Below are 26,519 nucleotides of genomic sequence, written 5' to 3'. Positions count from 1 at the left end.
TTTATTGTGTTTATTTAATAAAATATTCTGCCCAAAAGTATCCTACTTTTTATTGTGTATACAGATTCATGGCATGGTGTTATCACTAACCATCAGTGCTGCCAACTTTTGACCAGCAAAAAGCTGTTTTTGACGGAATGAATGGAGAAAAAAGCTCAAAAAAATTATTAAAAAATCCAAAAAAAAGCTAAAAACAAATGTATCAAAAAAGAGAAAAAATGTCTTCAAAAATAGCAATTTATTAAGTTCATTTTTGTTTAAAAGATAAAGATTTGCATTATTTTATCGTTATCTCCTTAGTCTGTCTCATTTGCGTATGACATATTAGTGCCTATCATCTGCAGATATTTTATAGGCACTTCATAGTCGACGCAGCATTTTCCCATCCGTCACAATCCGATTCTCTATATTACAATAAAATGAATAGAGTATATCTTTTGCTTGAAATTAATACTTTAACTTATGCTTAGAATGCATTCCTTAAATTGGATTTAATTAGGTTAACCTGGCAAATAGCCAGAAATCGCGTATGACCAGGGCAAACACAACTGTGGATGGCCACAGTTGCCAACTCAAAAAATCTCCGGTTTTCACCAGAATCTTTAAAGACCAAAATTTGTTTGTGTTGCTGATGTTGGCCCACTTGATCAAATTGAAATGGAAACACTAAGCGAGTGATGAAATTAGCGTATTTCGAGAAAACAATCGATACGCCAACACATTTTTGATTGTTTATAAGTGACTATCGTAAATCTGCCACTTTTTCATATTTTGTACTTTTGTGTTAACAACACAAAAAAAGTTGGGAAAAAGCCAACAGAATTTCTAAAAAAGCTGGAATTCCCGCTTTTCACAATTCCCGCAATTCACAAATTTTTCCCGCATTTAGCCTTCAAAAAAAGCCAGTTTTGACGGGAAAAAATCCAAATTGGCAGCACTGCTAACCATACAATACATAGATGCTTCGCCCAGTACAATTTTTGTATCATCAAAAACAGTATTATTGCAACCCCAGTCGGGCCGTGCGCTGCGATTCGAACACCGAGCCTCTTCGGCTCATTCGAAAATTCGAAGTTCTAACGCAGCGCGCAGCGTTGAGTTCAGTCGCAGATCAAATGCGGAGCGATGAGCATGGGCGCATTTCGTTGTGCTCTGCTTTCGTTTCTATGTATGCGTGTATGTATCTACATGCTCGCCTTTATTAGTATGTGTATGCATATGAAGTTTTGCAACGTGCAGTTGCCTCGCTGACGAGCAGCTAGCGCACGTCAATTTTGATTTGCCGCGACGAAAGTCTCGCAGAAGAGGACAACAACAATTACTCGCGTTCTATATGTTTGCAGTTAAATGGCACTTGCACAAGGACCGCGTTTTGCTTTGCTTTACATAGAAACGAAAGCAGAGCACAACGAAATGCGTCCATGCTCATCGCTCCGCATTTGATCTGCGACTGAACTCAACGCTGCGCGCCATGATACAATTATACAAGGTAGTCCCTTCCATGATACAATTATAGAAGGTAGTGCCGTCGGAAAAAGCTTCCGTCAGTACGCATTCGTATTTTGACGCAAGAGGTTGTCTGCGGACGAATTTTTTAGCGCAATTAACCCTTGTGCAAAATGACATTTTGCAATGTATGCCGTAGACACGGATAGAATTTAAATATTTAGAATTAGAGAATTCTCATATATATTATTAATATTGTTTATAAACAATTTACATTTAAAAAATATGTCAAGGAGACATTAATATCAGCTGCAAAATATGTAAATATTAATATAGTCGTCTAAGGGTTAATGCGCATTTCATTCTCGTCTCGCTCACACTGCTGTGCTGAGACTCTTTCACTCGCACTCATTGTTATGTTTAAAGTCGGACAGTTTTTCCGACGGCACTACCTTCTATAATTGTATCATGGTCCGTCCATGATACAATTATAGAAGGTAGTCTCGTCGGAAAAAGCACAACCTCTATAATCATACCAATGAGTGCGAGTGAAAGAGTCTCAGCACAGCAGTGTGAGCGAGACGACAATGAAATGCGCATTAACCCTTAGACGATGATATCAATATTTACATATTTTGAAGCTGATATTAATGACTCCTTGACATATTTTAAAATATAAATTGTTTATGAACAATATTAATAATATATATGAGAATTCTCTAATTCTCTAAATGTTTTAATTCTATCCGTGTCTACGGCATACATTGCAAAATGTCATTTTGCACAAGGGTTAATTGCAGAAAAATTCGTCCGCAGACAACCTCTTGCGTCAAAAACGAATGCGTACTGACGAAAGCTTTTGCCGACGAGACTACCTTCTATAATTGTATCATGGTCCCGTCGTCAAAAAGCTGTCCGTAATCGACACAGTACATAAGTGCGAGTGAAACGACTGCGCCTAGTGAGTGCGAAAAGAATCGACAGTAGAGCTTTGTGATTAACCCTTCAATGGCGCATAGGGTTTAATTGTTCCACTATATTAAAACAGTTGAAATGTTTTTATAATTTAATTTTTAATAGTTTGGAATTGGATAGTAATCGTTGTTTTGTTTTTGATTACCAATTATTTAGTTCAGGTTCTTAATTCTATCATAAAGTTCATATTTATATATAATATAATTGCAATCTGACATTTTTGTCTTGCACAAGGGTTAATATTTAGGGAAAAAATCGTCCGCATACAACCTTTCGCTTCAACAAGCACGAGCGCACTGAGCGATAACACTCTGTAGCCGAACGAAAAAGCGTACGACGGCACCATGATACAATAACACAAGGTAGTCTCGTCGGCAAAAGCTGTCCGTTATCTATACCATACATAAGTGCGAGTGAAACGACTGCGCCTAGTGAGTGCGAAAGAATCGACAGTAGAGCTTTGTGATTAACCCTTAAATGGTGCATAGGGTTCAATTGTTCTACTATATTAAAAAGAGTTGAAATGTTTTTCTAATTTAATTTTTTATAGTTTAGAAGTTGACAGTAATCGTTGTTTTTGTTTTGATTACTAATTATTTTGTTCAGGTTCTTAATTCTATCATAAAGTTCAAATATATATATAATATAATTGCAATCTGACATTTTTGCCTTGCGCAAGGGTTAATATTTAGAGAAAAGATCGTCCGCATACAACCTTTCCTTCAACAAGCACGAGCGCACTGGGCGATAACACTCTGTAGCCGAACGAAAAAGCGTACGACGGCACTACCTTGTATAATTGTATCATGAATTGTATCATGACCTTGTATAATTGTATCATGCTGCGCGCTGCGTTAGAACTTCGAATTTTCGAATGAGCCGAAGAGGCTCGGTGTTCGAATCGCAGCGCACGGCCCGACTGGGGTTGCAATAATACTGTTTTTGATGATACAAAAATTGTACTGGGCGAAGCATCTATGTATGTATTGTATGGTTAGTGGTTATAGGCTCGGTTGCCATTCAAAAAAAAAATTTTTGTACCAAAATTTTGAAAAAATGTACCAATTTTAACAAAAATGTACCACAAATTTTTTCACTAAAGATCTTTTTTATTTCACAAATTGTGATTCACAATATATAATTGTTTATGTAGAGATACCCCTTAGATTGGCGCATACATATTTTCTCAATTGACACAATATGTCGCAAATCGACTGTATATTTTCCAGTGTTAGTCATGGTTCAATTTCTAACTGATACAAAATTTATGTCTGGTGGAACAGAGCCATTTGTTAAAATAATATGTGTGAACATAAAAGACAGGCATATTGAAAATTTACCAAAATGAAAAAAAGTTATCCAATGTACCAACGCATAAAAAATGTACCAGTTTTGGTACATTTGTACCAAAAGTGGCAACCGTGGTTATAGGTTCTGCAATATATAAGAATAAGCAATTTGTTGGTTTCAAAATGAGACTTAAAATACACACCAATTAACTTTAATTTAATCTATCAACTGCTCGAAAAGGCACTGAGAGCACTAGAATATTCATAATTTTAAGTATATCTAATTGATTGAGGAAGAGTAATTGGAATTCGCCTAACTTCTCATTTCGTCTTTCCACCTTGCTTGCCGACAGCCGCAACGCCGAAAATATTCTCGTTTAGTATTGACTCACTCGGGATATTGGAAGCAACGCGGCATGTGCGCGCTGTTATAATTAGGTTAAACATATGAACACACACTTGCACACATATATACGTAAAATATTTCTCATACATGGACTTCGGGTCTATATCTATGACGTCGTTGTGCGATCTTTGACTTGAAAATTGCAGTAAGAAGCCGGATTCCTAAAAAAATTAAACATTATTATTCGTGCAAGCAAAGTGTAAAGACCTTATAATGGTATTTGAAACGTGATTGTAATCTGCACACCCTCGAAACCTAGCAACCACAACTACAGTAACAATTTATTTATTGCAATTTCTCGTTTAATAGTGTGTTTTCTTTCACAATAATTGTCCAAACGAATCGTCCATCCTACCTACATATACATATATCACAGACAAGTATATAAAATGTCTGATGTAAAATACGTTGTGGTGCTACCAACTAATCCTCAGTACGACAGGGTAACTGAAGTTGCGATACGAGGAACTTTACTCCAGGAACCTCAGCAGTAAGTGCAAATATTTTACAAAAAGGATTTCAGAAAATCAATAAATTGCCTCAAAAGGCTCTTGTGTTTCGCGTGCAAACTATTTAATGATAAACAAAGCTATTTAATGAATTTATGATACACACTTGCATTTGTATATCATATGTTGAGTGCCTCAATAGGTTAAATACTTTTGTTTTAAGACATCGTCAAATGCTAAAATATGTTGGTACTTAAATAGCTCATGGCATTTGTATATCAGATCTGTTCCTATCATCAATGACATCATCAACATAAAATTCAAGCGCAGACAGACACGCGTTGAAGATTCCGCTAAATTGACGACAACAGCAATTGCTTTTAAGAACAACAATAAATTACGGGAGAACAGAATATGAATATGCGACTATTAATATACGCTTTAATTGTTGCCAATTAACAAGTCCTAATTGATCGATACTTCACAAGCTACTTATGCCAAAAATTAGAATTCGTTTAGTTTCTCTGTCTATTCTTCAATATTCGTTTCGTTTGTCTTTGTTTTTGTAAACTATTTATATGGGTAACTGAGTTTTTCGCTATCTGATAATAACAATACATTGCAAGTATATTTACTTTTTGATAAGAATGATAGGGTCTTCAGATACACATGTCAGTTGTGACTAACATTTGGTTACCAGCTACTGACACAATTATTTGTATGACTGTACAGCTTTCTTACAATTTTTTTGAGGATTCTTAATACTAACAGGGAAATACTCCAAATATTGTTTGTAATTTTTGTTCTACGAACCAATTAATACAATCGTAGAAAATGAAAATTGTATAATGTTTAAAATTAGCGGATATTTCGTCAATTCGTGTGTGACGTCGAAAGAGTTAATTACTTACAGGCATTTAAATATCCAGGTTATATCCCCGGCCCCAAATCGATTAGCTGAAGTGCTAAGTGCCAGCTTTACAATGACATCTTATTAACTAATTCACACCTCGACGTAATCATTGAATAAATTATTAGTGTTTATTATTATCAAATAATTATCAAATTAAACATTTTTTTACAGGTTTTCCATCAACTTCGTGAATAGCCCAAGCTGCACGGACAATATAACATATCATTTCAAAGTAAATATTCCATCGCAGAAGATCATCCAGAATTATAAAAGCGAAGGCGAGTGGAGTGCATCGGAACAGCAAACTGTTTTAAATATATTCGATGGTAAAAGCGATTCAAATAAGTCAAAAAACCTTGGTAATATTAACGGCGGTCTTGATGCCGCAAATAACTATTCGTTCACAGAAGCCGCATTTTCACTAGAGTTTAAATTAGACTATGAAAATTCTAGTATACGCGTCCATCAAAGGCGTGGAAAAGGCGCTAACTATGTTACAGAATATGAGACCTTCTTTTCACTCTCTGAAATTCAGTCCATTCAAATATGGGGTGATATCAAGAAAATTAACCAGTTCTCTTTGAATTACGATTGAGTGATGCTGGATTTTTCCCCAAAATAAGCTTTTAAGGTTAGCCTCACACAGTATTTTCCTGTTTTGTATGTTTTATGTAAGATGTAGATTATTTAGTTGGGTTCGTTAAGTTTCGTTTGGCTTGGTATGGTTTGGTACGGTTTCGTTTCGTTTTTATTCATTCGTTTTGCTCTTCATTATTAAATTGCATGTTTTATTTTGCTCTCACAAATATCAAACACTCACGACTATTTCGATTACAGCTACATTTCTTGTTAACGAAATAATTAAAAACACGATGCGCCCGAGCGTATGCAACGCTTTTGCACACTTCAACCGAATTACTTAGAATATAATTAGTTATAATAATATGCGACAATAACTGTTTCCAGGGCCTTGCGAATAGTATTAGATTAATTGTAATTGTAACAAATTATACATTGAGTGATTAACATAAATTAAAGCCAAAGACTTTTTTAATTTTAATCACAGTGCTGAACTAGCTTATAGTTAGTATTATTGCCATTGCTTACACACTATTAAAAGTATTCAGTAAACGGAAAAGCACTTGCAATTGCATCCAACCACAGCTATATTATGTTCTAAAACGAATTCCATTAAATGTTATTTATTTTTGCCAAATTACTCTCAATATTGTTTCATTGAAAGATTTCAGATTGTGTTGCATTGGTTTTCTCTGGAATCGTGCCTGAATTGCATCTTCACTAAAATAAAAATTCAACAAATCTGTTGAAATTCGAGGAAAACCGAATGATTTAAGGATAGCGAAAAATTGTTTTTCTTTTCATTCAATTCATATTTTTCTCACATAATATAGGGTAAACAACGGATGTGCCTGCCCCGTATGTTGTGGGAATAACGCAATGAACTGAGCTCTACAAACAATAATAAATTTACTATTCCATAAATTACATTACTGTGTATGTTTACGTTTATACTTTTATATTCAATGTTTTCATTTTCCATTCCCACCGAGTAGATGTGGATGGTACATAGTAATACAAATGCGCTTATCTCTATTCTTATCTATACAAATATTTACAATGAAATATGATAATAAAACAGAAATCTTAAATCGCAGATATAATACATTCTTGTTATATTGGTGACATTTACTTCTACTTATAAATTTTCAGAAAATATAAATTGTTAGTATAAACAAACAGGTACGCACCTTGAGCTTTTATTATAGAGACGTCATTCTCTATTACCTTCTCATGAAATTGGAAGTGCTCCTAAAATCAGAACATGCTGGGATTGTTTAGGTTCTAAATACTAAACATAAACCACAAAATAAAATAAAAATATGGCCATGAATTATAAATTATTGAACTGTATATAATATTGCACTTGTATTAAGAACAAAATAAATAAGACATTATATTAAAATATGCCTAAGACATGACAAATAAAACATTGGCAAGAATATGAGACTAAACTAAATCTAAGCCAAAGACTAGAAAATAATTCGAGCTTAAAATGTAATTAATTTAATTTTTACTTTTCAAGTTTACAAACTATTTGATTTGGTGGGCCGCTCGAGTTTTGAAACTGGGAAAAGCCTAGTTGAACAAAATTAGCCAATGATGTTTGCATATTCGAATCGGATGCCTGCGTGATTGTTATCGTGCTACCATCAAGATCCACGTGCATAATTTGTGGCTGCTGTTGCTGGATTTGTGTCTGAGAATGCTGCGTTTGAGGCGGTGCGGATTCTGTCGATTTCACCTCATACACCTCCTAAAAATGCCATTAATTATTACATGGATCCAGATGAGTGCCTAAATATTATGCTTTATATTACTTGCGACTTGGAAGCCTCTTGTTCACCTCTTGTAGCCTGTGTGTTTGCTGGTGGATTATCCAGACGCGTTTTTTTGTGCATCGCGCGGTGCTTTTCATAATGTTGCTTCGATGCAAAGTTTTTATTGCAAATTTCGCAACTGTGCAATCGGATCTCACTAGGTTGTGCACTGTGCGTACTGTAAATTAAATAAGAGTAACTAATTGTTCAATTTTGAGTTATAAGAGACCTACCGTTTATGCTTGTTGAGGTTATCCTTGCGTGAAAAGGGCTTCTTGCAATCCTCACAGGTGAACATTTTTTGGCCAGAGTGCGATACCAGGTGACGGGATAAGTGCTCCTTACGACTGAATGCTTTATCACAACCATCTTCTGTGCACTTGAAGGGTCGAAGACCTGCATGTAGCTTCACATGTTGTGTGAGGTGTTCCTTCTTCTTGAACTCGCGTAGGCAGGTGGGACAGGTTAGATTAAGGTAAGGTACACTACCAGCTGGTGCTGGTGCTGATGCCGGCGTTGACGTATCGCATACTAAACTATTCGTTACCGGCTGGTGTTTTTGTGGAGGCTGTGTTGTCGTTTGCTGGGCGGGCACAGGTAAAATCTGTTGCTGAGGACGCCCGGTTTTTGATCGCTGATTCGGTTGTTGTTCTGGCGGCTTTCGAGTAATTTTTCTTTGGTTGGCAATACTTGTGACTACAGCACTTGGCTGTGAAACCTGTAGAGCCAAAGCTGGCGGTGGTGTTGACTGAGACTTTGGGGATGCTTGTGTTGGTGCTGGAGTTGAAGCTGACACAGAAGTTTGAGGTGTCGCTGTTAATCCAACCTTTGAATCAAGCTTGGCCGGTGCTTGGGCTGGAATGCGACTTATAGTTATATTCTGCTTAGTTAACAAGGGCATTTTGTTGCTAGCTCCAGACGACTGTGGTTTTGTTAGTTTGGTAATTGTTGTATGCGATGAAAGTCGTTGGAGAGCAGCCACATTACTGGATGCAATTGTTGGCTGCTGTTTGACCAACGCAGGCCGTTTGTTGAGCTCCAAGCTGCCAGCATTATTCGATGAAACACTTGACGGTGTGCTTTTAAATTTAACCTGTTGCTGAGCTGGTTGCTGTCGGGGCGAAGGCGTCTTGAAAATGACTGAACCATCTGTAGCGCTACTGCTTGTAGGCGAGTTTAACTCAGTGCCAACATTCCTGATGACCAATTGAGGGTTGACGACGTTGGCTCGCGGAGATCTTATGATTTGTTGTGAGGTGACTTGCGCCTGTGTTGGTGCCAATTGTTGGTGATGTGTTTGCTGTGGCGGCAATTGCTGTTGGGGTTGTTGTTGCAGTTGCAACTGCTGTTGTGGGGGATTTGGTTGCAGCTGCGGTTGTGTCTGCGGCATGAGCAACTGATTTGGCTGTGACACTGCTGCTGGCTGAAAACTAGTTTGTGGTGTCAATTGCAGCGTAGCCGGAATGGAGGTTGGTGTCAACTGCATTATTGGCTGGCCATCCGCAGTGGCTAATTGCGGCTGCAGCTGAAAATACAAATGAGAATGTTAAATATCAATTCTTTACAAAATTTGCTTATATAACACACCTTCATTTGGACTTGATATGTAGTGGGCAACATAAGATTCTTGGTGTCTATATGTGCTACAATTTGCTGATCCGAATTCTCATCACGTATTGTTATCGGCAAGAAACATTTATTCGGCGACAGCATATTGACGGATGCATTTCCCCCAACAACTTGACTTCCCGTCAGACTGGACAGCAGAGCTGCAGCATTAAACTGCTGGGGTGGCTGCGTTGCTGTAATACCACTTGAGGACGCTGTGTTGCCAGAAACTCCGCCTGGCAGAAGCTGCAGCTGAATTTGAGGCTGTGTACCTGCGATACCACCAAATTGCTGCAGGCTACTTGCAAATTGTGGAGTTGCAGTTGGCGAAGAAAGCACAAAATTCAGCTTAGGTTTCTTATTGTCTACGGAACTCATTGCATCATCGGCGCAGTTTGTGAATTGTGTCTGCGTCTGCGCTTGCAGCTGCTGAAGTTGCTGGATAAGCGCTTGTTGCTGCAGTAACACATTGAGCTCATTAAGTTGCTGTGGTTGCAATTGGATCTGAGCAGCTGGAGCCGAGACTGCTGTTAAAGTTTGCGCCTGCAACTGTTGTTGCTGTGGTAGCTGTTGCTGTGGTTGCGTCTGCTGCTGTTTAATTTGGGATATGGAAGTTGTGACACCTTGAGCGGAGGTCTCCTTTTTGCTAAGAGGAGTGATTTTGATGTCCGGCTTCAAACGGATAAATTCCTCGAGAGAGCTTAGGTAGAAATATAATTAACAGTAACTTAGAAGTTTTCGAATTGACTTTACATACTTTTGTTTCTCGCTCTTGACCTCCGGCTGGACTTGAGGCATGGGCAGGGGTGGGTGCGGTGGCGCCTGGACTTGATTATCAACAGTGATCGTATACTGCTGGGGCTGTTGTTGCTGCACCTGCATGCCAACAGCCTGCATGATGCTGCTCAGCAGATCGTTGTTCTGATAACTGCCGACTACGCTACCGCCTGCGACTTGTCCGCCGGAGGCAGCTTGGCCAACCACATTAAGACTCTTGCCAGATTCATTGACGGCATCTTTAATGAAAACCTTGTCTTCACATTGCAGTGAGCGATGATTGAGCCAGTTGCTAAGTATGGTCTGTGAGTTCTTTGAAATGTTACGCATCTCGTACATTTGTTCCACTTGCTGAGCGCACTGGCCACAGACCACTTTGGGAAGACGGTCCTTCTCATTGATCTGCGAGAGAATGTGATGTATTATCTGTCTCATTCACCAATCTATGATTTACTTACTTGCACTGGGAGACACTCGGAGATTTTGTGACCAAGATTTTTGGCGCGACCTTCGGGTGAGTAGATGTTAATTTTGTGTTCACTGCTTGCCGTGCAAATACGACACAAGTCCCAAAAATTTATGCAACGTACAGTAGACATATTTAAAACACTGGACAATTCACAAAATTTATAACAGTCGCAGTTCCCGCGTTCGCACTTTGTTTATATACACACAATACATATGCACACACACACTCAACAAATGTTCAAGGTTGTTTGTTGTCTGCAGCTGAGACTAACAACAAAATCAAGAGACTCCCGCGTAAAACGCTATTGCACATTTTGAAATATGTTCATATTTGCACACCCGTTGACTTAACTTTTCAGCTTTGCTCGAGTGCATGAATAGAATATTTTCATTTTTATTTTGTAAAAAAATTAATTGTAAAGGCAGACGCCGCAATACCGTAAGCGAATACTAAATTATACCACAAATAATACCAGCAAAATATAATATGCACGATGCTGCCAACCCAATTAATCACGCTGCACTTATCAATTTCGTTGTTATCGATAACCAATGGTTGCGTCTTTAGAGTGACCATTAATTTTGTACACGTTTTTTGCTTTTGCGTTAACAAAATGGTGTTAACAAAAAAGTAAATAAATGAACTTAATGTAAAACTGAGCCGTTTTACACGAACTTTTACACATAATCGATTATAATAATGACCATGGTATATTCAGTATTTTTGTCTATTAAAAGTATTTTTTAAATTTTATAACCCGGTCTCTCTATCGGTATAGACATTTGTGTATGTATTTGTGCAGTTTTCAATTGTGTGCGTAATTGCGTGACGGAAGTTCTGAAAAATTTACTAAACTACGACAATTCTAATCGCAGTAAAGCAATAAATATTATAAAATGGGTTCTAGAAACGAATGTCGCATTTATGTTGGAAATCTGCCGCCAGATATTCGCACCAAGGATATCCAAGATCTTTTCCACAAGTTTGGCAAAGTGACATTTGTCGATTTGAAGAATCGGCGTGGTCCGCCATTTGCTTTTGTTGAATTCGAAGACGCGCGGTGAGTAATGAAAAAGAAACCCTTCTTTCTGCTCTGTTCTGTTTGTGCATTTTTATATGTACCCACCCACAATATACATAAGTACATACATATACGTCTGTTTCGACAATTGGAGGACCATTTCAATTTATATTTATTTATACAGAGATGCCGATGATGCAGTTAAGGCTCGCGATGGATATGACTATGATGGGTATCGCCTTCGTGTTGAGTTTCCTCGCGGAGGCGGTCCAGGCAGCTACCGCGGCAACAATCGCAACGACCGCAGCCGCGATGGTGGTGGAAGGATGGGTGGCCGTGGACCACCAGCTAAACGTTCACAATATCGCGTAATGGTGACGGGGCTGCCTGGATCTGGTTCATGGCAAGACCTTAAGGATCACATGCGTGAAGCGGGAGACGTTTGTTTTGCTGACACCTACAAGGATGGCTCTGGAGTTGTAGAGTTCTTGCGTCACGAGGACATGAAGTACGCCATTAAGAAGCTGGACGATTCTCGTTTCCGCTCACATGAGGTTGGTGTTCTACTGGGACTTGGGATTTTCTTCTTCACATGTAACATTCTTCTTGATTGTAGGGAGAAGTCGCCTATATACGGGTGCGCGAAGACAGCGGTGATAATGAACGCGGTGGTGGGGGTGGCGGAGGAGGCGGTGGAAGCCGCGATTATCGTGATAGGTGAGTGGAGATTGACACAAGAGTTAACGTTGAAGTACAGTTGATTGATTTGATTGTTTTTTATTTCCCATAATTGACTAACTTATCAATTACAGGTCGCGTTCACGTTCGTTCTCATCCCGACCACGTCGGCGCGGCACACCAACATATTCCCCAGTGCGTCGTCAATCCTATTCCAGGTCTCGCTCACGATCTAATTACTAAATTATACAATCATTATCCATTAATCTAAAAATTTCTTACGAGCAGGAAAAATTAGGAAACACAAACTATAACTAACTATCAAGAACCATCAATTCCCGCCCCATTAATAATTACATTTACTGTTTGTTTAATTATGCAAGAAAACTGATTGTCAAGTGATTGATTGCTAGATCAAGCAATTAATAATCAATATACAACCTGAACTCAAGACTGGAGAAATCCATTGCGAATTGAAAATTAGGAATGCAGGCAGCAGTAATATTTGCTTCACTTTTACTGCAAAGAAAATTTTCTTAAATTATTCAAATGCATACAAAAAATACAAAAACATATTTGACAAATTTAATTTAAAACAATAATTATAATTCTAGGGCAAACATTGTAACATTTGGTTGCATATTTTATTAGAATTTATTTCCCTTCAGACTTAACAAAAAAGAAACCGCATCTAATATTAATAAAATATATATGTAAAACAAATGAAATGAATAAGAATCAGAACACAACAATTTTTATTGCGAACAATTTTACAAATTATTAATATTTCAATTTATTTTCTTCTCTTCCCAATTTTTGCGCGTTTATGTTTGGAGTATAATGAGGATTGTTGGAGAAGGAGGAAGGATAAGGATGAGGATGAGGAGAAAGGATAATTTTGATAATGATGATGTGAAGTGTAATGTGGATTTGGAAAAAAATTGGTTGTGGTGTCAGGATATTTGGAAAGCGTAAATTGTGTGTTATATAAATAATATATCAGGAAACAAAAGGATTTGGATATTAGGAATCATAAAGGATTCGGATTTAGGCATTATATTTCATACTTACGCGAATGCGAATAAAATGTAAAACGCTAGGACAACGTGGGATACAATTTCCCACTGCGCTCGAGCTGTAAACATGACGGACATGCATTGATTGAGTGTAATCTCCTTGCTCTTAAACTGTTTGGAAACCCTTCAGTGCGCCTCACTCGTTACATCTTTTGGGTTTATGTGTGTTTCGATTTGGATTAAAGTCGTTTTAAGTGGGTATAAGAGATTGTCAATTATTAATTTGGACGATAATGAACCAGTGCACATGGACAGGATATGCAAGGATTTTGGAAACGCATCCCTTCGTGCTTCTTCACTTCAGCATTCGTTTTACATCGGATTAGGAACTAAATTCGCATTTCACTACATTCACTTTGGATACCGTTTACTCACATACCTCACCATGTTTCGTGGCCTTTGCGCCCATATTAATGGAATTTCCGCATCATCCAACGTTGTCTTGCGCCCAACGCTGGATAGTGCCCGGTCCTTGTGATCTTCCTCTATCTCTGACTGTGGTATGTTCGATTTATGCGACCTAGCAACTGTTTTGAGTTTTATCTGTTTACCTTTTACATAATCAAAATATTTGAAAATTTAGCACTTTTCGTCTTAACTGATGTTACAACCAACTTATGGTGAATTAGACGCTTAATGTATACTGTATACTTATAAGAAATATCTTATATAAAACAGTTACCTTATATACGTGTATTTGTTTGATTTTGTCCAAGTTTGGACTATCACCTCAGGCCCAAAATATGTAGCCATAATAATTTGCATGAGGTTTATTTTTATCTAAACGTAATAATTAGTAGTATACACACTCAAAGAAATCGGTGCAGAGAACCCGCCATACAAATTAAACTCCCAGTGACATTAATTCAATATATGTATGTGCTATGTTCTGTGCTCACTATTTTTACCATAACTAACTATAGTTTTCACACCATTAGTATTAAAGTCATATATTTTTGAAGCTTAATAAATCACAAACTGCGAAAAAAAAATATCTTGATTTTTCCTATTATTTGAGGATCTGACTAAATTAGTGGTTGTTTGTGCTCACAAAGGGAAAGCTCTATTGGACGGACATGCAGGGTCGCTTCCAAAAGAATTAAACATGAATTGAATAATAATTATAGAGTAAAGAAATATTTTTTTTTCAATATTGCTATAGGTGGATAAAGTTCATGCATTGATGTTTGAGACGATTTGTTTAGCTGTTATTAAATGCTAACAATATACATAATATGATTTCTAGCACTTTAAAAGGTGTGCCTCGTTTTTGGATTGACTATTGCTGATTTGCTTTGTAGGAGGGCACGATTATATTATTTGATACCGGTTTTTTGAAAATCGGCTAAAAGTGTTAGCAGAGTTAATGTAAACTTAACAGAAGTATATGAAACCTATCGATAATTTGCGCGCAAAATTTCAATTATATTAAAATATTATTTTAACAGTGTAAGCTACTGCATTTCAAATTATTATTCATTTTCGACAAACAATTGCATATTTCTTGGTTTTTAATCGGTAGCTTGGCTTCATTTTTTTTTTTAAATCAACAACATTGGCCTAGCGATAAATGCTGCTATGCTCTTCTGGCTCTGTTATAAACGTTTAAAATTAACATATTTAGTACTGTTAATTAACAAAATCCTAAGGAACAGTTCATTTAGGTCGTATTTTTTAATATTGTAGAAATTCGAAGTAAAGACGTTTTGTTATAATTGCAATATCTTAAGGGTTTGGAAAATAATGTAATGTTTTCTGTTATTAACAGCTCCCTGTTAAGTAGTTTTGCTGTTCGCTGTTATAGTGCTCAACGCTCAGTCGAAAAAAAAGCTGTGAACGTGGTGGTTGTGTCGCGGTCTCTCGCAAATCGAAAGGCACAACAAGAAAATTCGTTTTCTTGCCGCGACCAAGAATACAACTATGTATGTGTGTGTAGAAGTGCTGTGAGGTAGCAGAAAGTGCGCCAAAACAAAGAAATAATCGGTGACTAGTGTGCAAGATGGTCAACAAAATTGCCTGTCATTCTGTTCACAATATTAAATGATCCATCCAACCAAACGCATTCACATTGACAGCGAGCTTTTTAAATTATACTTATTATTTATATCGTAAAGTGCATTGGCGCTACTTGCAAGTAGCTGAGTGTCAAGCAGACATCGCAGCGTGGCGTGTGGGCGACCGGTAATGCGAAACGCAAAACGAAAGAGTCGTGCGTTTATGTGGAAATCGAACCGGAGGTCAAATCTTTACTTTAAGCATCTTTTGTTTGTACTCGGTACTCTCGCTTGGGCTTTGTGCTTATCACAGGCGGCATTTTTTTTGTTCCCCATAGACTCTCACTCATTGATTGAATGATTTATTGCCATTGTCGAAGAGTCGATCGTGTATTTTATTACTTCGTTCAACGGGTTAATTGAGTTTATCATTTTAATTAAATTTTCAGGCTGACATATAAATAAGCTGTAAGAAATCAATAAAAGTGGAATTTAAGCAGTAAACAAGAAGACAAGTTTTTCGAATCAACAAAATAAAATACATGATATGTATATATGTGAATACAAGGTCGAAATAACGCAACAATAACAATAACAGCAGCAACAATAACAACCAAAAGGTGCGTATTCGGCAGATTTACACAATTTTGTTTCAGTTCTCTCACTGGGCGGCTACCTACTCCAATATTAATAATAGCCGAAGGCACGTAGGTGTCGTGTAACTTGATGTGGAAGACATGAACTATGTGGTTGCCTTGTTGCAAGATCAACACAAGCTGCCGGCATGTCTATTTATCAGTGAGTTTATTTACCTGACTCTCGTTCAGTCATTTTGTCTCTCTCTCTCTCTCTATCTCTTTCGCTTTGCACCTCTTTGGCTGATTCGAATCTTGTGTGTCTCTGAGTGTGTATGTGTGGTCGTTACCATTCTTACGTATGTATTTGCCGGTCTCTCTTATCTAATTTGATGATCTGCGCGTCGGGCTTTTCCGGCACGATGTCTTCTGAGATGCCTATCGCGCGTTCATGCTGTTGTATTTAATTCAGTAAGCTGCTTGTCATTGTGACAGGTGCGTAGTGAGTTCGTTTATATGGACTCGCCTTCGTTATTGCTAATGTCAGAGTTCATTTTAGCGAATGATTGAAAGTTGGCTAGCCTAAATGCGAAAACGGTTTTATGTTTTATTGCGCTACCCTACTGTTCTATACCATAAGTCCTTGGTAGGTATTTTATTATTACTTTGAAGGTTTTCATAATAAATTATATACTGTATTTCAGTATTTTTAAGGCATGCAAGATACGGCTAGATTTCTCTTTCAATATTCGCTTGTCGCTTTTCCTTAGGGGTAAATATCAACACATTTAATTACATACTTTAGTTGTGACGTTGAAAGTAGTAGGAAGTGTAAGACCAAGACGTACCCAAAGTGAGGCCTATCCTATAGACGAGCCCGGCAAACCACTTTTCCAGTTTGTCTGCGCTAGTTTGTGGAAACAGCAACGGCAACAAGTTGTAAGAGACCCGCCAGGCTGTCTAATTGTTTTGACGGAGAAATTTCTTTAGGCCTTTTTTTGGCTCCTCAATGGTTTTTAGTATACAGGCCGTGCCTCAAAACTTTGTAACTGGTTTTTTGTTGCACACTTTATATGAAATTGAGCATTGCGTTTCGTCGAAGATTTACCGCAATCAACACAAGTGAATGTGAATATAAATGTGAAGAATATATCGCAACAATCTTGTTTAGCAAACAATCTGTCATAACTTGAACTGAACACTGATATACACGCCTTAAGAAACTCCTATTTCGATAGCAAGCCCGCTCGCACCTACCATATTCTATGTTATGTGCCAAGCCTGCATGCAAGCAGACTGCAGTCATTAGTAATAATTCCTAATACCCATATGACTATTAATATTACTCACATACAGACTCACTGACATTTAACTACACTAACATCTACATAACGGCGCCACAGGCTTCGCGAGACACGAGTTCTGGGCGCCGTTTAATTGTGCGGAGAGCGCTTCGAGGTTTTGTTGCGCCTTTAACCGGTTGCAAAAAATATTGTGCGATACTTTGTGAATGAATATTTAATTGAAGCCAACTTGTTATGTATTTTATTTCAAGTGTTAATTACCATATACTCGTAGTATGTTAGTTTGCATATATGTACATACTTGAATTTCTACATAATTCACTTGCTTGACTTGACAGCCACTAATATCGTTGAAATCAATTAAAATTTTTCTTTCTTCCTCGGCCACATAATAAATCATTCTCAATGTAAAGCGCTAAGAACTGTGAACTGTGAACTGATCAAGTTCGATCAAGTTTTCAATCGAGTTGACAATAATTTTAAATTATTTTTTACATTTGTATAATTTACACAAATTAGTTATAATTAGAGTATGTCATAGCACAAATTGTTAGCCTTATTACTAAGAACAATAATACTGTCATTGTCACGTGCTCTGCAAACAAATTGTAGTCCACTTTTTCGCATGCAATTTTGTCAGAGCGGAAGGTGTGATTTAAAACACGTCAGAAAATCGGGTATCACATTAAGGAAGATTGCGGTCGGCACAATAGGGACAATAGGTCCCACAGCGGGCGAGGTGGTGGTTGCTTCCTAATTATACTTATAAGAGCACAAGTACTATACATATATACATATATATGTATATATAGTATGTATGTAGCTAGGTATGCATCTACTAAAAGACACGTAATTGCAGTGGCATTAAAATAATTCAACGCGTTAAGGTAATGGGCCTGTACCGGCCTGGCGCGCCTGTTTTGGGGATGGGAACATAAGTAATTGTATGCTGCCTAAGAGGGGGTTGGTTAACATAATTTTGCACAGTTTTCAAAGAAAACATCCTGCATAATGCGCTTAGAAATATGAATAAAGACGAGATTAACCTCAATGACCGCGCCAGTTGCTGAATGCAGAGAGAGCATTTTGGAGATGCACAATCCAGGGTCAATATGCGCTGTGGATTCCAGCTGCATGATGAGCTGCAAACCCGCGCCGAATGCAACATCAGCAGCGACTCAATGTTGTCGACTGCATTAAAGTGGAAAATCCTGTCTGACAACATTAAAACTAAAAAAATCTCAATAAAACATATAAGCGTGAAGGAAATAACAAAATGAGAGCAAAGTAAATCAACCCAGACGAGAGTTGTGGCTTGAGCAGGATGAAACAAGTCATGAAAAGAGAATGTGGCTAGGCAACCAGAAATGCAATAAAAGGAAAATATGAAACTACTAGCTGTAATAACTATTATTCAGACGATAAGAATTCGCTTTCGCTGATGTAAGTAAATGTGGAAATCTGAACGTTTTTTGGTATCTACAAAATGTTTAAAATTCGTATAAGAAATTCCAATATTTTCTTCCATATTCTTACCTGTACGGAAATCATTTGACTCAGACAAACTGCAGCTGTCAAAATTATTTTCTTTTCAGAGCAAGTTCCCAGAAATATTTTCAATTAACACCGTCCATGTAGGGATACTTTTTCAATGAACCTATAAAGCGGCACGCTTTGCGTTCTTTTTAATATAGCGTAAATTATTTGAAATCATTAATCAAGGCGCCCACGCTTATAATATTTTGCGAATCAACCTAAATATATATGTACATACATATGTATGCAAGCAAATGTATATACGAACTCATTTGTTTGCTGTGTTTTTCAACACGTGCAATTTACGCGAAATTCACAAATTTATCAATCGTTATTGCAAACAAATTGTATTTAATAATTCAAAATAATTCTACCGAATAATTCTACATTGAGTTGTTTCTTTCTTTTTTTATTTCATAAAACGGAAGCTCAGGGGAGAATTATAAATTCTATGAAATCAAGATTCGTATATCAATTGAAACAGTAAATCTTTAGGGTAGTTAATTCTGATAATAAATTGCTGCAATCATTCTAAGAATACTTTGATGAATCAGTTCACATACAGGCATATTCATATAACTTTGGATATCAATTAATAGCTCTTTGTGCACTTTTAATAATGAGCATGTTAGCATTTTTCAAAGTCAAACACAAAAAGAAGGTATAAATAAATTCCATATACCGAAACCATTTAATTTTTTTTTTTGTTAGTTATGCGCTCCCTTCAACTGACTGAGGTTATAGTTGGGTATGATTGTATTCACAAGTTTGTCTGGCCTGTCATTAGCAACAAATGAAAGGTGTTAACAAAAGATCGGCAACTACTTACGATCATGACAATTACACAATACGACTAACTGGCTGGGCATAAATAATTTCACAGCCTTTTTCCAATGTCCAATGAGTTGGAAATATAGAATAATTAATTGAACTTTTTGTTTTTTTTTTGTATCTCAACACTTAAATCAATTAATAACCAGTTGGCAAACTGCCATAGCGGTAAAAACATTGTGGACAGGATTATCTAAGCTTTTTACTCTGTAAATTGGGATACGAAATATATATTGTAAATATAAACTTAAGCGTAAATACATTAATGAATAGCCATGTTTTTATAAGAGTATGAATTTAATTAATTACTGCGATTACAATATTAAGTTTGATCTGATTAAAAGAGACAAATTATTAAATCTATACGATTTGTTTTATTAATTTATTTGAACCAACCAAGAATATATATCCAATTGAGGCCAATACTGAGTTGCGACAAGTTTTTTGTTTAATTGTGGACCGTAGGGTATCTAGTGTATCTGGGAGTCGAGAGTTCAAACACCGTGTTATAATCAGAAAGAATTATGTAATGGATTCCCTGATTCCTTCAGCTATTATATCAATGTACGATATATCATGAACAGAAGCGAAACAATACATTATTCGTTTACCAGATACAATGACTATCAAAGATCACATATGTATGCCCTTGCTTTCCATCGATTATCGAGTAGAATAATTGAATTCTTTGAATGTTCTGCCGTCCAGCGGTCAGAGTAGATTACACATTAGGCGTAACTTGATCCATTTTGTTTCCAAGCATGAGCTTATAGATTTGTCAAAGTCGTCATACACATTCCATTTGGTCATTACAATAACGATAGAAGTGTTTCTATATGCTCACATTGGTCACTCGAGCGGTAAAATTATGCAAGTACCTGTTCACTCGCTTTCCGATACTATTAATAGCACAATGCGCAATACGATACGAGTATCGAAATGACAGACGACCTGATAGGGGCTGTGTTAACATTGTCTCAAGATCATGGACTTTTGGGTGCTCTTATCAGAAGTTGGGGACGTGTTGGTTCGAAAATGTACATAAAACTGTCGGCATGATAAATGGATGGCTATCAATAATAAGAAGCTGCAGCATTACTCGTCAGCTGCCGATGTCAGTCGCAAGAATGTGTTTACCTGCAATCAAACTGACTTATACCTATACGAATACGAATACGAATACGAATACGAATACGAATATGTATGTAGATTCATATGTATATATTTTCCACTCATCTGTTTGTACTTCAAATGTTTATTTACGTGGCTGTGTTGTTGCATTTGTGTGATTGTCGAGTTAGCGTTAAACAAATAAACCTCCCAATGAGCCACTCACTTTTTTGTAGTTTACTTAAATGTATTTACAATCATTTTATTGTGCTTGCTTGAATGGGCAAAAGCAATGTTCATTCGTACATATGTATATGCAATGTGTGCATCTGTGATTTTATTCAAGTGTCCGAATATTTCCCCTGAAGGACAAGGTTGTCAAGTCAACTACTCCATAATTTGATACATTCTTTTTCCAATATGAATCCCGTACTATTTTCTGGATTTAAACATTGAGTAAATACTACCAGGCAACTGTCAACTGGCAACCATATGCATAAACTTGAGGTGTTAATGATAACAGAAACAGAAACGACAGGCAGTGCAAAGTGGGTTAAAGGTGAGTCGCGGAGCAGGTAAATTAAGTATACGCAACGTTGCAGTGAAACTCACATAAAAAAGCAATTCAACACGCCAGTGGCTGCTCCTGCTGTTTGTTCAATAAAAGTTAAGCTGCGAACTAGCAATTGAAGCACCGACACTTTTCTACACTATATCGAAAAACTGCGTCCAATACTCTTACAACACCAGTCAAATAATTTTATAATGTGTTATTTCAATGTGAAGTTAATGGTTAACTTTATAGAAATGTCACAATTCAATACAAATACTATAAAAACAGTAAAGTGGCTCATGAAAGTCTTAAGACCTAACATCCTGTGGCCAACTCAATTAAAATACTAAGTTCAGAGCCTGTCAGCGTGCGAAACTGACAGCTGACAGATGGAGATTTTGTACTCGTAGGCTAGAGTGAAAGGAAACTGTTTGCGTGTTGGGTCATGGACTCTGTCAACGTTTTACTCTCACATCTTCACTTCCCCACTCACTCATTCGGGTATTTGCCCAGCCCCACTTACACAGTCACTCAGCTAAACTATCAATCATTCAAGGCTTTCGTGGCCTGTTTTTCCACAGTACGTTTGCAGGCAGGTGGGAAATGTGTCAGTTCCAAAGAAGACAAAGTTCAAACGTTTAATACTTTTACCATTTGAGATACAGTCACAAATGGAGTAGTTTCTGAACATTACTCCAATTGGACGAAGGAAATATTTACAGCCATTCGCAATTTTTAGACAGCTTATAATTTTTTTTTAGATATCTGCGCGAGTTCATAACACACCAAAAATACTATAAAAATACTATACTAAGTGGTATCTGTCAGCTGATCGTATTTACGACTCTAACAAGTAAAAAAGCTACAACCGAGTGTGCTTGACTACCCATTTTGAATAAAATCAAAGCAGTGCAGTATTATATGTATTTCTATTTCAAAAAGTGATATAATGAAGAAAACAATACAATATATACAAGCAAGCAAATTGCATTTAATTTACTCATATATATGTACATATATATATGTTCAATATAGTCAGTGTATAGTAAATGAGTTAACGAAATGGCTTTCTAATGCAAATGCAAATTCTCAGCTGGAATACATTTTCATAGGTAATATACTGTAGATACACACAATTTCTATTCGATTCCATGTGGTCGCACATTTGGCCAATTAAATGCAGTTTCCTCACCAAATCCATTCAATTGTTTCCATTTCACTGAACTTTATGTGAAACGGTTGGAATTACACCCAAGACAGAAAAAGGTGGAAAAGGAAACGGAGAGCTATGACGTCACCTTTAAATCAGCCCCATTGGGGGTCGATCTATGGCCGCATGGCGACACGATTAATTGAAATGTAAAAGTATAAACATGCATTTAATGCATTTTGTTGGACTGGGAAAATCACTGTGAACACAGATAAAACTAAGAATAGAAGCATTTTTCCACGGATTTCGTAGCTTGTCGTTTCAATTGTTCAACAGATTGCCTCCCTTTCTTGGTCATTAGTGAGTATCTGTGCGTAGACCATTTAAGGGCATTGCAAATCTTTTCCGGCTATCTTGGATCGTCTGGCAAATGTTGTTGATCTGGCGGCAAATTGCTAATGCAATAGTCTTTCATTGCAATTCCTTCATTAGGCAATGTATCTTGAGATAATGTCATTTTAATGCACATTTCTGGGCACTGCTTTTATGATAAATTTAATTGTGATTCACGTAGTGTCTTTTACTTGCTCTCGTCATCCACCATCCCTTTCGTAGAATCGATGGGTACTAAGTACTACATAAATTTAATTGAAATACTCTCATATATGTACATACATATAATGCTCTAAATCCCAAGAAGCTGAAGTGCCAGCTGTTGCGGTCTTAAATATCTTAGAAGCATATGTATTTAATTATGCAAGACCTCTAGCTCCGCCATAAAAATGTAGTAAAATGTTGACAGCAAATAAAAAACAACATTTTCACCTTTAAAATAGCACCAGCTTCATGTGTGTCAAAATTGGAAGAAGTGACGATCTGTTGAATCTAAATAAACCGTAAGGCGATTATAAAACAATGCCACATAATTCACATACATCAAGGAAGTTGTATCCCCTCGCACATCCAGCGGAGATATAAATTAGATCATAATAAAGTTGAAAAAGACTAGAAGAAGAATACGCTACAGTGATCGCAAGACCTATAAAAATAGTCGCCATTGGCTGGGTTGTGTGAAAATTAACAGCATCCAAAATTCGACAAGGCCTAATTTGTAATAAAAAAAAAAATTAAACAGCCGCACAAGCTGAATGAAAATGCGTCTTGCACGCGTTCGTATGACTCGTACTCTATTTTTATATACTCGTATGAGTAAATTATACTATTCTATATTTGAGTGTGCGTAGCTGAAAGTCCCATTAGGAAATAAATTGAAACTGAGGCTATGTCAAGTGTTGTATTTTCCGTATTTAGTTCCCAAGTAAAAGTCAGTTTAAGTTGATTCACTTTGATTTATATTATTTGTTTTTATGCGCGCACAACCAGCCTTGTCAGTAGAAAGGAAACAGTGAAGAGAGAACTTAATATCGATAACAAATCATAAAGTAGAGATCGGGCAGTGTGACCGCATTTGTGATGTTGGTTTTGATAACATATTCCAACATCAAGCATTCAAGCATTGGCGAATTAAATATTTAAAAGTATTTTATTTAATGATCAGTTGTAAACTTTATACATATACTATAAGCCCCTTTTTATTATGCCTTTACATCATGTACTCGGCGAAAACGATGACCAGCCTGTCGAAGCGTCAGGCCGCGAGTTTCCGGCATTAGCACAACGAAAATAATCATGCTGATAACTAGGATGACGCCCACAACCAAAAAGTAGGTGAATAGGGCGTAATTACCAGACGGGAATGTAACAATTACAATGACATGGATCATTTGCTCCAGACAAATGATCAGTGCAATGAGAAAGGGCTTAATACGCATGGGAAACGCCTCTCCCAGATACGTTGTTGTGCAAGCAGCATACAATCCGGCAAAGAACTGGAATGCCATTGATATGCGACCGATCTGATAGAGGTTGTCCAAGCTATAGATGCTATAGAAGAGACCAGCCATGGCTAGCATTAGAGCTCCCATACACAGTAATCCCAGCACCGATACAAACTTCCGGCCAACGGTGTCCACCAGTAAAATGGTAACGATAGTGCCAATAAGGCGAAGAACTCCCCACACAATTGTCGACCAGTCGTCATAGTCATAAACCGCAATGTTGTTCAATGACATGGCCAAGCTGAGAGGTCCGGAAAATGTGAACGCCACAAGGCATCTGCAGAAGATCATCTTGACGAAGGGCATTGCGGAAGCAGCGAGCTCTTCGACAAAACTCAGACTTGATGCCTCCGCCACGTACCGCTTGGCTTCTTCCAGAGCCTCATGGCAAGCATTATTTGAAGTCGTGGTGGGCATATGATGCCATTGGCATGAGCGTGCCATTTGCTCATTGTTCTTACGCAGATAGAAGATTGGCGACTCCACTGAAAAGTAAATAAAGGCGGTGCCGAAAAGGGAAAATACTATTCCAAAGATTCCATGTGCGGTGTTCATTTGAAAATCGGAGTACGAACTCCATTCGGCACTCATGATCACCTGCATGACAATTCCCAGCGCCAATCCATACTGTTCCAAGGCGGCTAACACGCCGCGGTATTTACTACTCACTGCCTCAGAGTTGTGGATGATGAAGCTCACCGTGATAATGCCAATGCTCACTCCACCCAGGTATCGGGCAGTCACGATTGCAGTGTATTGGGTTGGTGCACTCACAAAAATAATCGCATCGATCAACTGCAACAGTCCACCTAGACACTAAGGAATGACATACGAATTATATATGCTTTATGTAATATCGTTTCTAATACACACATAGAAGATCCATTTGGGTAAGTGAGTCAAGGAGAAAGATGCTAACACAGCTCCAATAATGACTCCAATGCACCAACTGTACTGGAATGGAATTGAGCCTGTGGTACCCGCGTCTGTGTTCCAGCCTAGACCTTGAGCCATGTCCATTCCACCATAGACAAATAAGAAGCAGGCTGTCACAGTGATGCAATTATAAATAAAATTAAAGAAGACTGTTAGAAACATTCTTAATATATAAAACAAAACAAAAATTCGACCAATTCAGCAGAGTGCAAATTTAAAAACATATAAACTTTGAAAACAAATATTTTTTGTTCTTTACATGTAGTGGTAAATTTAATCCATCAATTGGCTATTTATATTTCGAGGAGTGATAACATTTTTGTTTATTTATTTCCTTTTGATAATGGAAATTTAATCCGTAATTGTTTTTTTTTTGTTAATAGAGTGTTGCGTACTTAAATATGAAATTTTATGAAATGGTTTTAAAAAAATACAGTTAGAAAATAAGATTGTTGGTAATTTAAGTTTTATATTTTTAAGTTGAAAGAGTAAGATATCTCGAGTTGATTTATCATTAAACGAAGCACATATTAATTTATGCAACACTCTTCTTAGTTACTTTGCTCCCTGTACTGAGTACTTTTGTATATCTTGTATTCGAAAGTGTTAGTTATCACTTCGTTTTTCAATATCTTCACTGCCTACCAGAATTAAAATTTCTCCGATTGCCCCAACGAGTTGACCGTCGGCTGGGATTATTTATCACTTGGATATAGGTGGTTTGTGGCTGATTTGGAGGCACAGTAATATTCGGATTCGGATACATCTTTGGATTCTGATTCGGATACATATTTACATTTTGATTCGGATACATATTTGCATTGTGATTTGGTGGTAATTTTTCTTGTGTCGCATTAGGAGAAAAATTCGGTGTATTTGGGTAGCTTGTCATTTTTATATGATAATATATCTCTTATTTTATTGTGGTTCGTTCGATAAAAAGGCTATTCCGCAACTGAATTCGCGCTGTGTCACTTGGGTTTATTTATAAGCATAGAAACCTGCGTTATCAGTGTATAATTATAGATAGTGTTCATTGTAATTATCATGTGATATTCGGGTATTCCTCATTGCCATTGTTTGATTGACTTGATGGGCGCTGGGCGTTGAATTCAGTTGGTCAGGG

The 26,519-nt window shown here is 37.1% G+C and overlaps 5 protein-coding genes and 1 long non-coding RNA gene across 14 annotated transcripts in view; 4 read left to right on the top strand and 2 right to left on the bottom strand.

Moving 5' to 3' along the window:
• Positions 1-4,087: 4,087 nt before the first annotated feature.
• LOC133835886 (uncharacterized) lies at positions 4,088-7,360 on the top strand. Of its 6 annotated transcripts, none has more exons than XM_062266026.1 (4): positions 4,088-4,332; positions 4,426-4,606; positions 5,650-6,109; positions 6,722-7,360. In XM_062266026.1, exons 2-3 carry the CDS (start codon positions 4,506-4,508, stop codon positions 6,071-6,073), a joined length of 525 nt encoding a protein of 174 aa, XP_062122010.1. In that variant the 5' UTR covers positions 4,088-4,332; positions 4,426-4,505; the 3' UTR covers positions 6,074-6,109; positions 6,722-7,360. The 6 variants fall into 6 exon arrangements, with proteins under 6 accessions (XP_062122010.1, XP_062122009.1, XP_062122011.1 ...); XM_062266025.1 differs by lacking the exon at positions 6,722-7,360 and adding an exon at positions 6,316-6,515; XM_062266029.1 differs by having other exon boundaries at positions 4,089-4,332; positions 5,650-5,804.
• LOC133835884 (uncharacterized) lies at positions 6,100-11,339 on the bottom strand. The gene is made up of 6 exons (XM_062266021.1): positions 10,721-11,339; positions 10,243-10,664; positions 9,465-10,185; positions 8,111-9,402; positions 7,878-8,055; positions 6,100-7,813 (listed from the first exon to the last, which is right to left on the bottom strand). Exons 1-6 carry the CDS (start codon positions 10,859-10,861, stop codon positions 7,571-7,573), a joined length of 2,997 nt encoding a protein of 998 aa, XP_062122005.1. The 5' UTR covers positions 10,862-11,339; the 3' UTR covers positions 6,100-7,570.
• Positions 11,340-11,524: 185 nt separating this feature from the next.
• LOC133835885 (serine/arginine-rich splicing factor 1) lies at positions 11,525-14,496 on the top strand. 2 transcript variants are annotated; one of them, XM_062266023.1, is made up of 5 exons: positions 11,525-11,791; positions 11,937-12,306; positions 12,369-12,469; positions 12,565-12,648; positions 12,719-14,496. In XM_062266023.1, the coding sequence occupies exons 1-5, from the start codon at positions 11,628-11,630 to the stop codon at positions 12,726-12,728; spliced, it is 729 nt and encodes a 242-aa protein (XP_062122007.1). In that variant the 5' UTR covers positions 11,525-11,627; the 3' UTR covers positions 12,729-14,496. The 2 variants fall into 2 exon arrangements, with proteins under 2 accessions (XP_062122007.1, XP_062122006.1); XM_062266022.1 differs by having other exon boundaries at positions 11,526-11,791; positions 12,565-14,496.
• Positions 14,497-15,315: 819 nt separating this feature from the next.
• Positions 15,316-26,519, top strand: part of LOC133839173 (extracellular sulfatase SULF-1 homolog) — a 30,855-nt gene continuing 19,651 nt past the window's right edge. Inside the window, exons 1-2 of one of the 3 annotated variants that reach the window (XM_062270529.1) lie at positions 15,316-15,428; positions 15,950-16,120. The gene's annotated coding sequence lies outside the window, so the exon portion shown is untranslated. Of the gene's footprint in view, positions 16,121-26,519 lie in introns of all 3 variants that reach the window. The other 2 variants (XM_062270528.1, XM_062270530.1) reach the window with 2 other exon arrangements.
• LOC133837748 (uncharacterized) lies at positions 22,334-22,863 on the top strand. The gene is made up of 2 exons (XR_009893857.1): positions 22,334-22,443; positions 22,503-22,863. It is a non-coding gene; the product is annotated as an uncharacterized LOC133837748 (long non-coding RNA).
• On the bottom strand, positions 24,084-26,354 carry LOC133837746 (uncharacterized). The gene is made up of 3 exons (XM_062268607.1): positions 26,039-26,354; positions 25,331-25,503; positions 24,084-25,273 (listed from the first exon to the last, which is right to left on the bottom strand). The coding sequence occupies exons 1-3, from the start codon at positions 26,283-26,285 to the stop codon at positions 24,155-24,157; spliced, it is 1,539 nt and encodes a 512-aa protein (XP_062124591.1). The 5' UTR covers positions 26,286-26,354; the 3' UTR covers positions 24,084-24,154.

Source organism: Drosophila sulfurigaster, chromosome 2R (assembly GCF_023558435.1).
Source record: "Drosophila sulfurigaster albostrigata strain 15112-1811.04 chromosome 2R, ASM2355843v2, whole genome shotgun sequence".
Taxonomy (NCBI): domain Eukaryota; kingdom Metazoa; phylum Arthropoda; class Insecta; order Diptera; family Drosophilidae; genus Drosophila; species Drosophila sulfurigaster.
Note: the sequence above shows the minus strand (reverse complement) of the source record. Positions and strands in the feature narration are given on the sequence as shown.

Excerpts from the sequence above, each read along its gene's own strand:
- LOC133835886 (XM_062266026.1), top strand. The coding sequence starts at position 4,506 with ATGTCTGATGTAAAATACGTTGTGGTGCTACCAACTAATCCTCAGTAC. Across the intron at positions 4,607-5,649 it reads TTACTCCAGGAACCTCAGCA|GTTTTCCATCAACTTCGTGA; the intron begins GTAAGTGCAAAT and ends ATTTTTTTACAG.
- LOC133835884 (XM_062266021.1), bottom strand. The coding sequence starts at position 10,861 with ATGTCTACTGTACGTTGCATAAATTTTTGGGACTTGTGTCGTATTTGC. Across the intron at positions 8,056-8,110 it reads AACCTCAACAAGCATAAACG|TACGCACAGTGCACAACCTA; the intron begins GTAGGTCTCTTA and ends TTTAATTTACAG. Across the intron at positions 7,814-7,877 it reads AAGAGGCTTCCAAGTCGCAA|GAGGTGTATGAGGTGAAATC; the intron begins GTAATATAAAGC and ends TGGCATTTTTAG.
- LOC133835885 (XM_062266022.1), top strand. The coding sequence starts at position 11,628 with ATGGGTTCTAGAAACGAATGTCGCATTTATGTTGGAAATCTGCCGCCA. Across the intron at positions 11,792-11,936 it reads GTTGAATTCGAAGACGCGCG|AGATGCCGATGATGCAGTTA; the intron begins GTGAGTAATGAA and ends TTATTTATACAG. Across the intron at positions 12,307-12,368 it reads CTCGTTTCCGCTCACATGAG|GGAGAAGTCGCCTATATACG; the intron begins GTTGGTGTTCTA and ends TCTTGATTGTAG.
- LOC133837746 (XM_062268607.1), bottom strand. The coding sequence starts at position 26,285 with ATGACAAGCTACCCAAATACACCGAATTTTTCTCCTAATGCGACACAA. Across the intron at positions 25,504-26,038 it reads TCGGAGAAATTTTAATTCTG|CCTGCTTCTTATTTGTCTAT; the intron begins GTAGGCAGTGAA and ends TCACTGTGACAG. Across the intron at positions 25,274-25,330 it reads TACCCAAATGGATCTTCTAT|TGTCTAGGTGGACTGTTGCA; the intron begins GTGTGTATTAGA and ends GTCATTCCTTAG.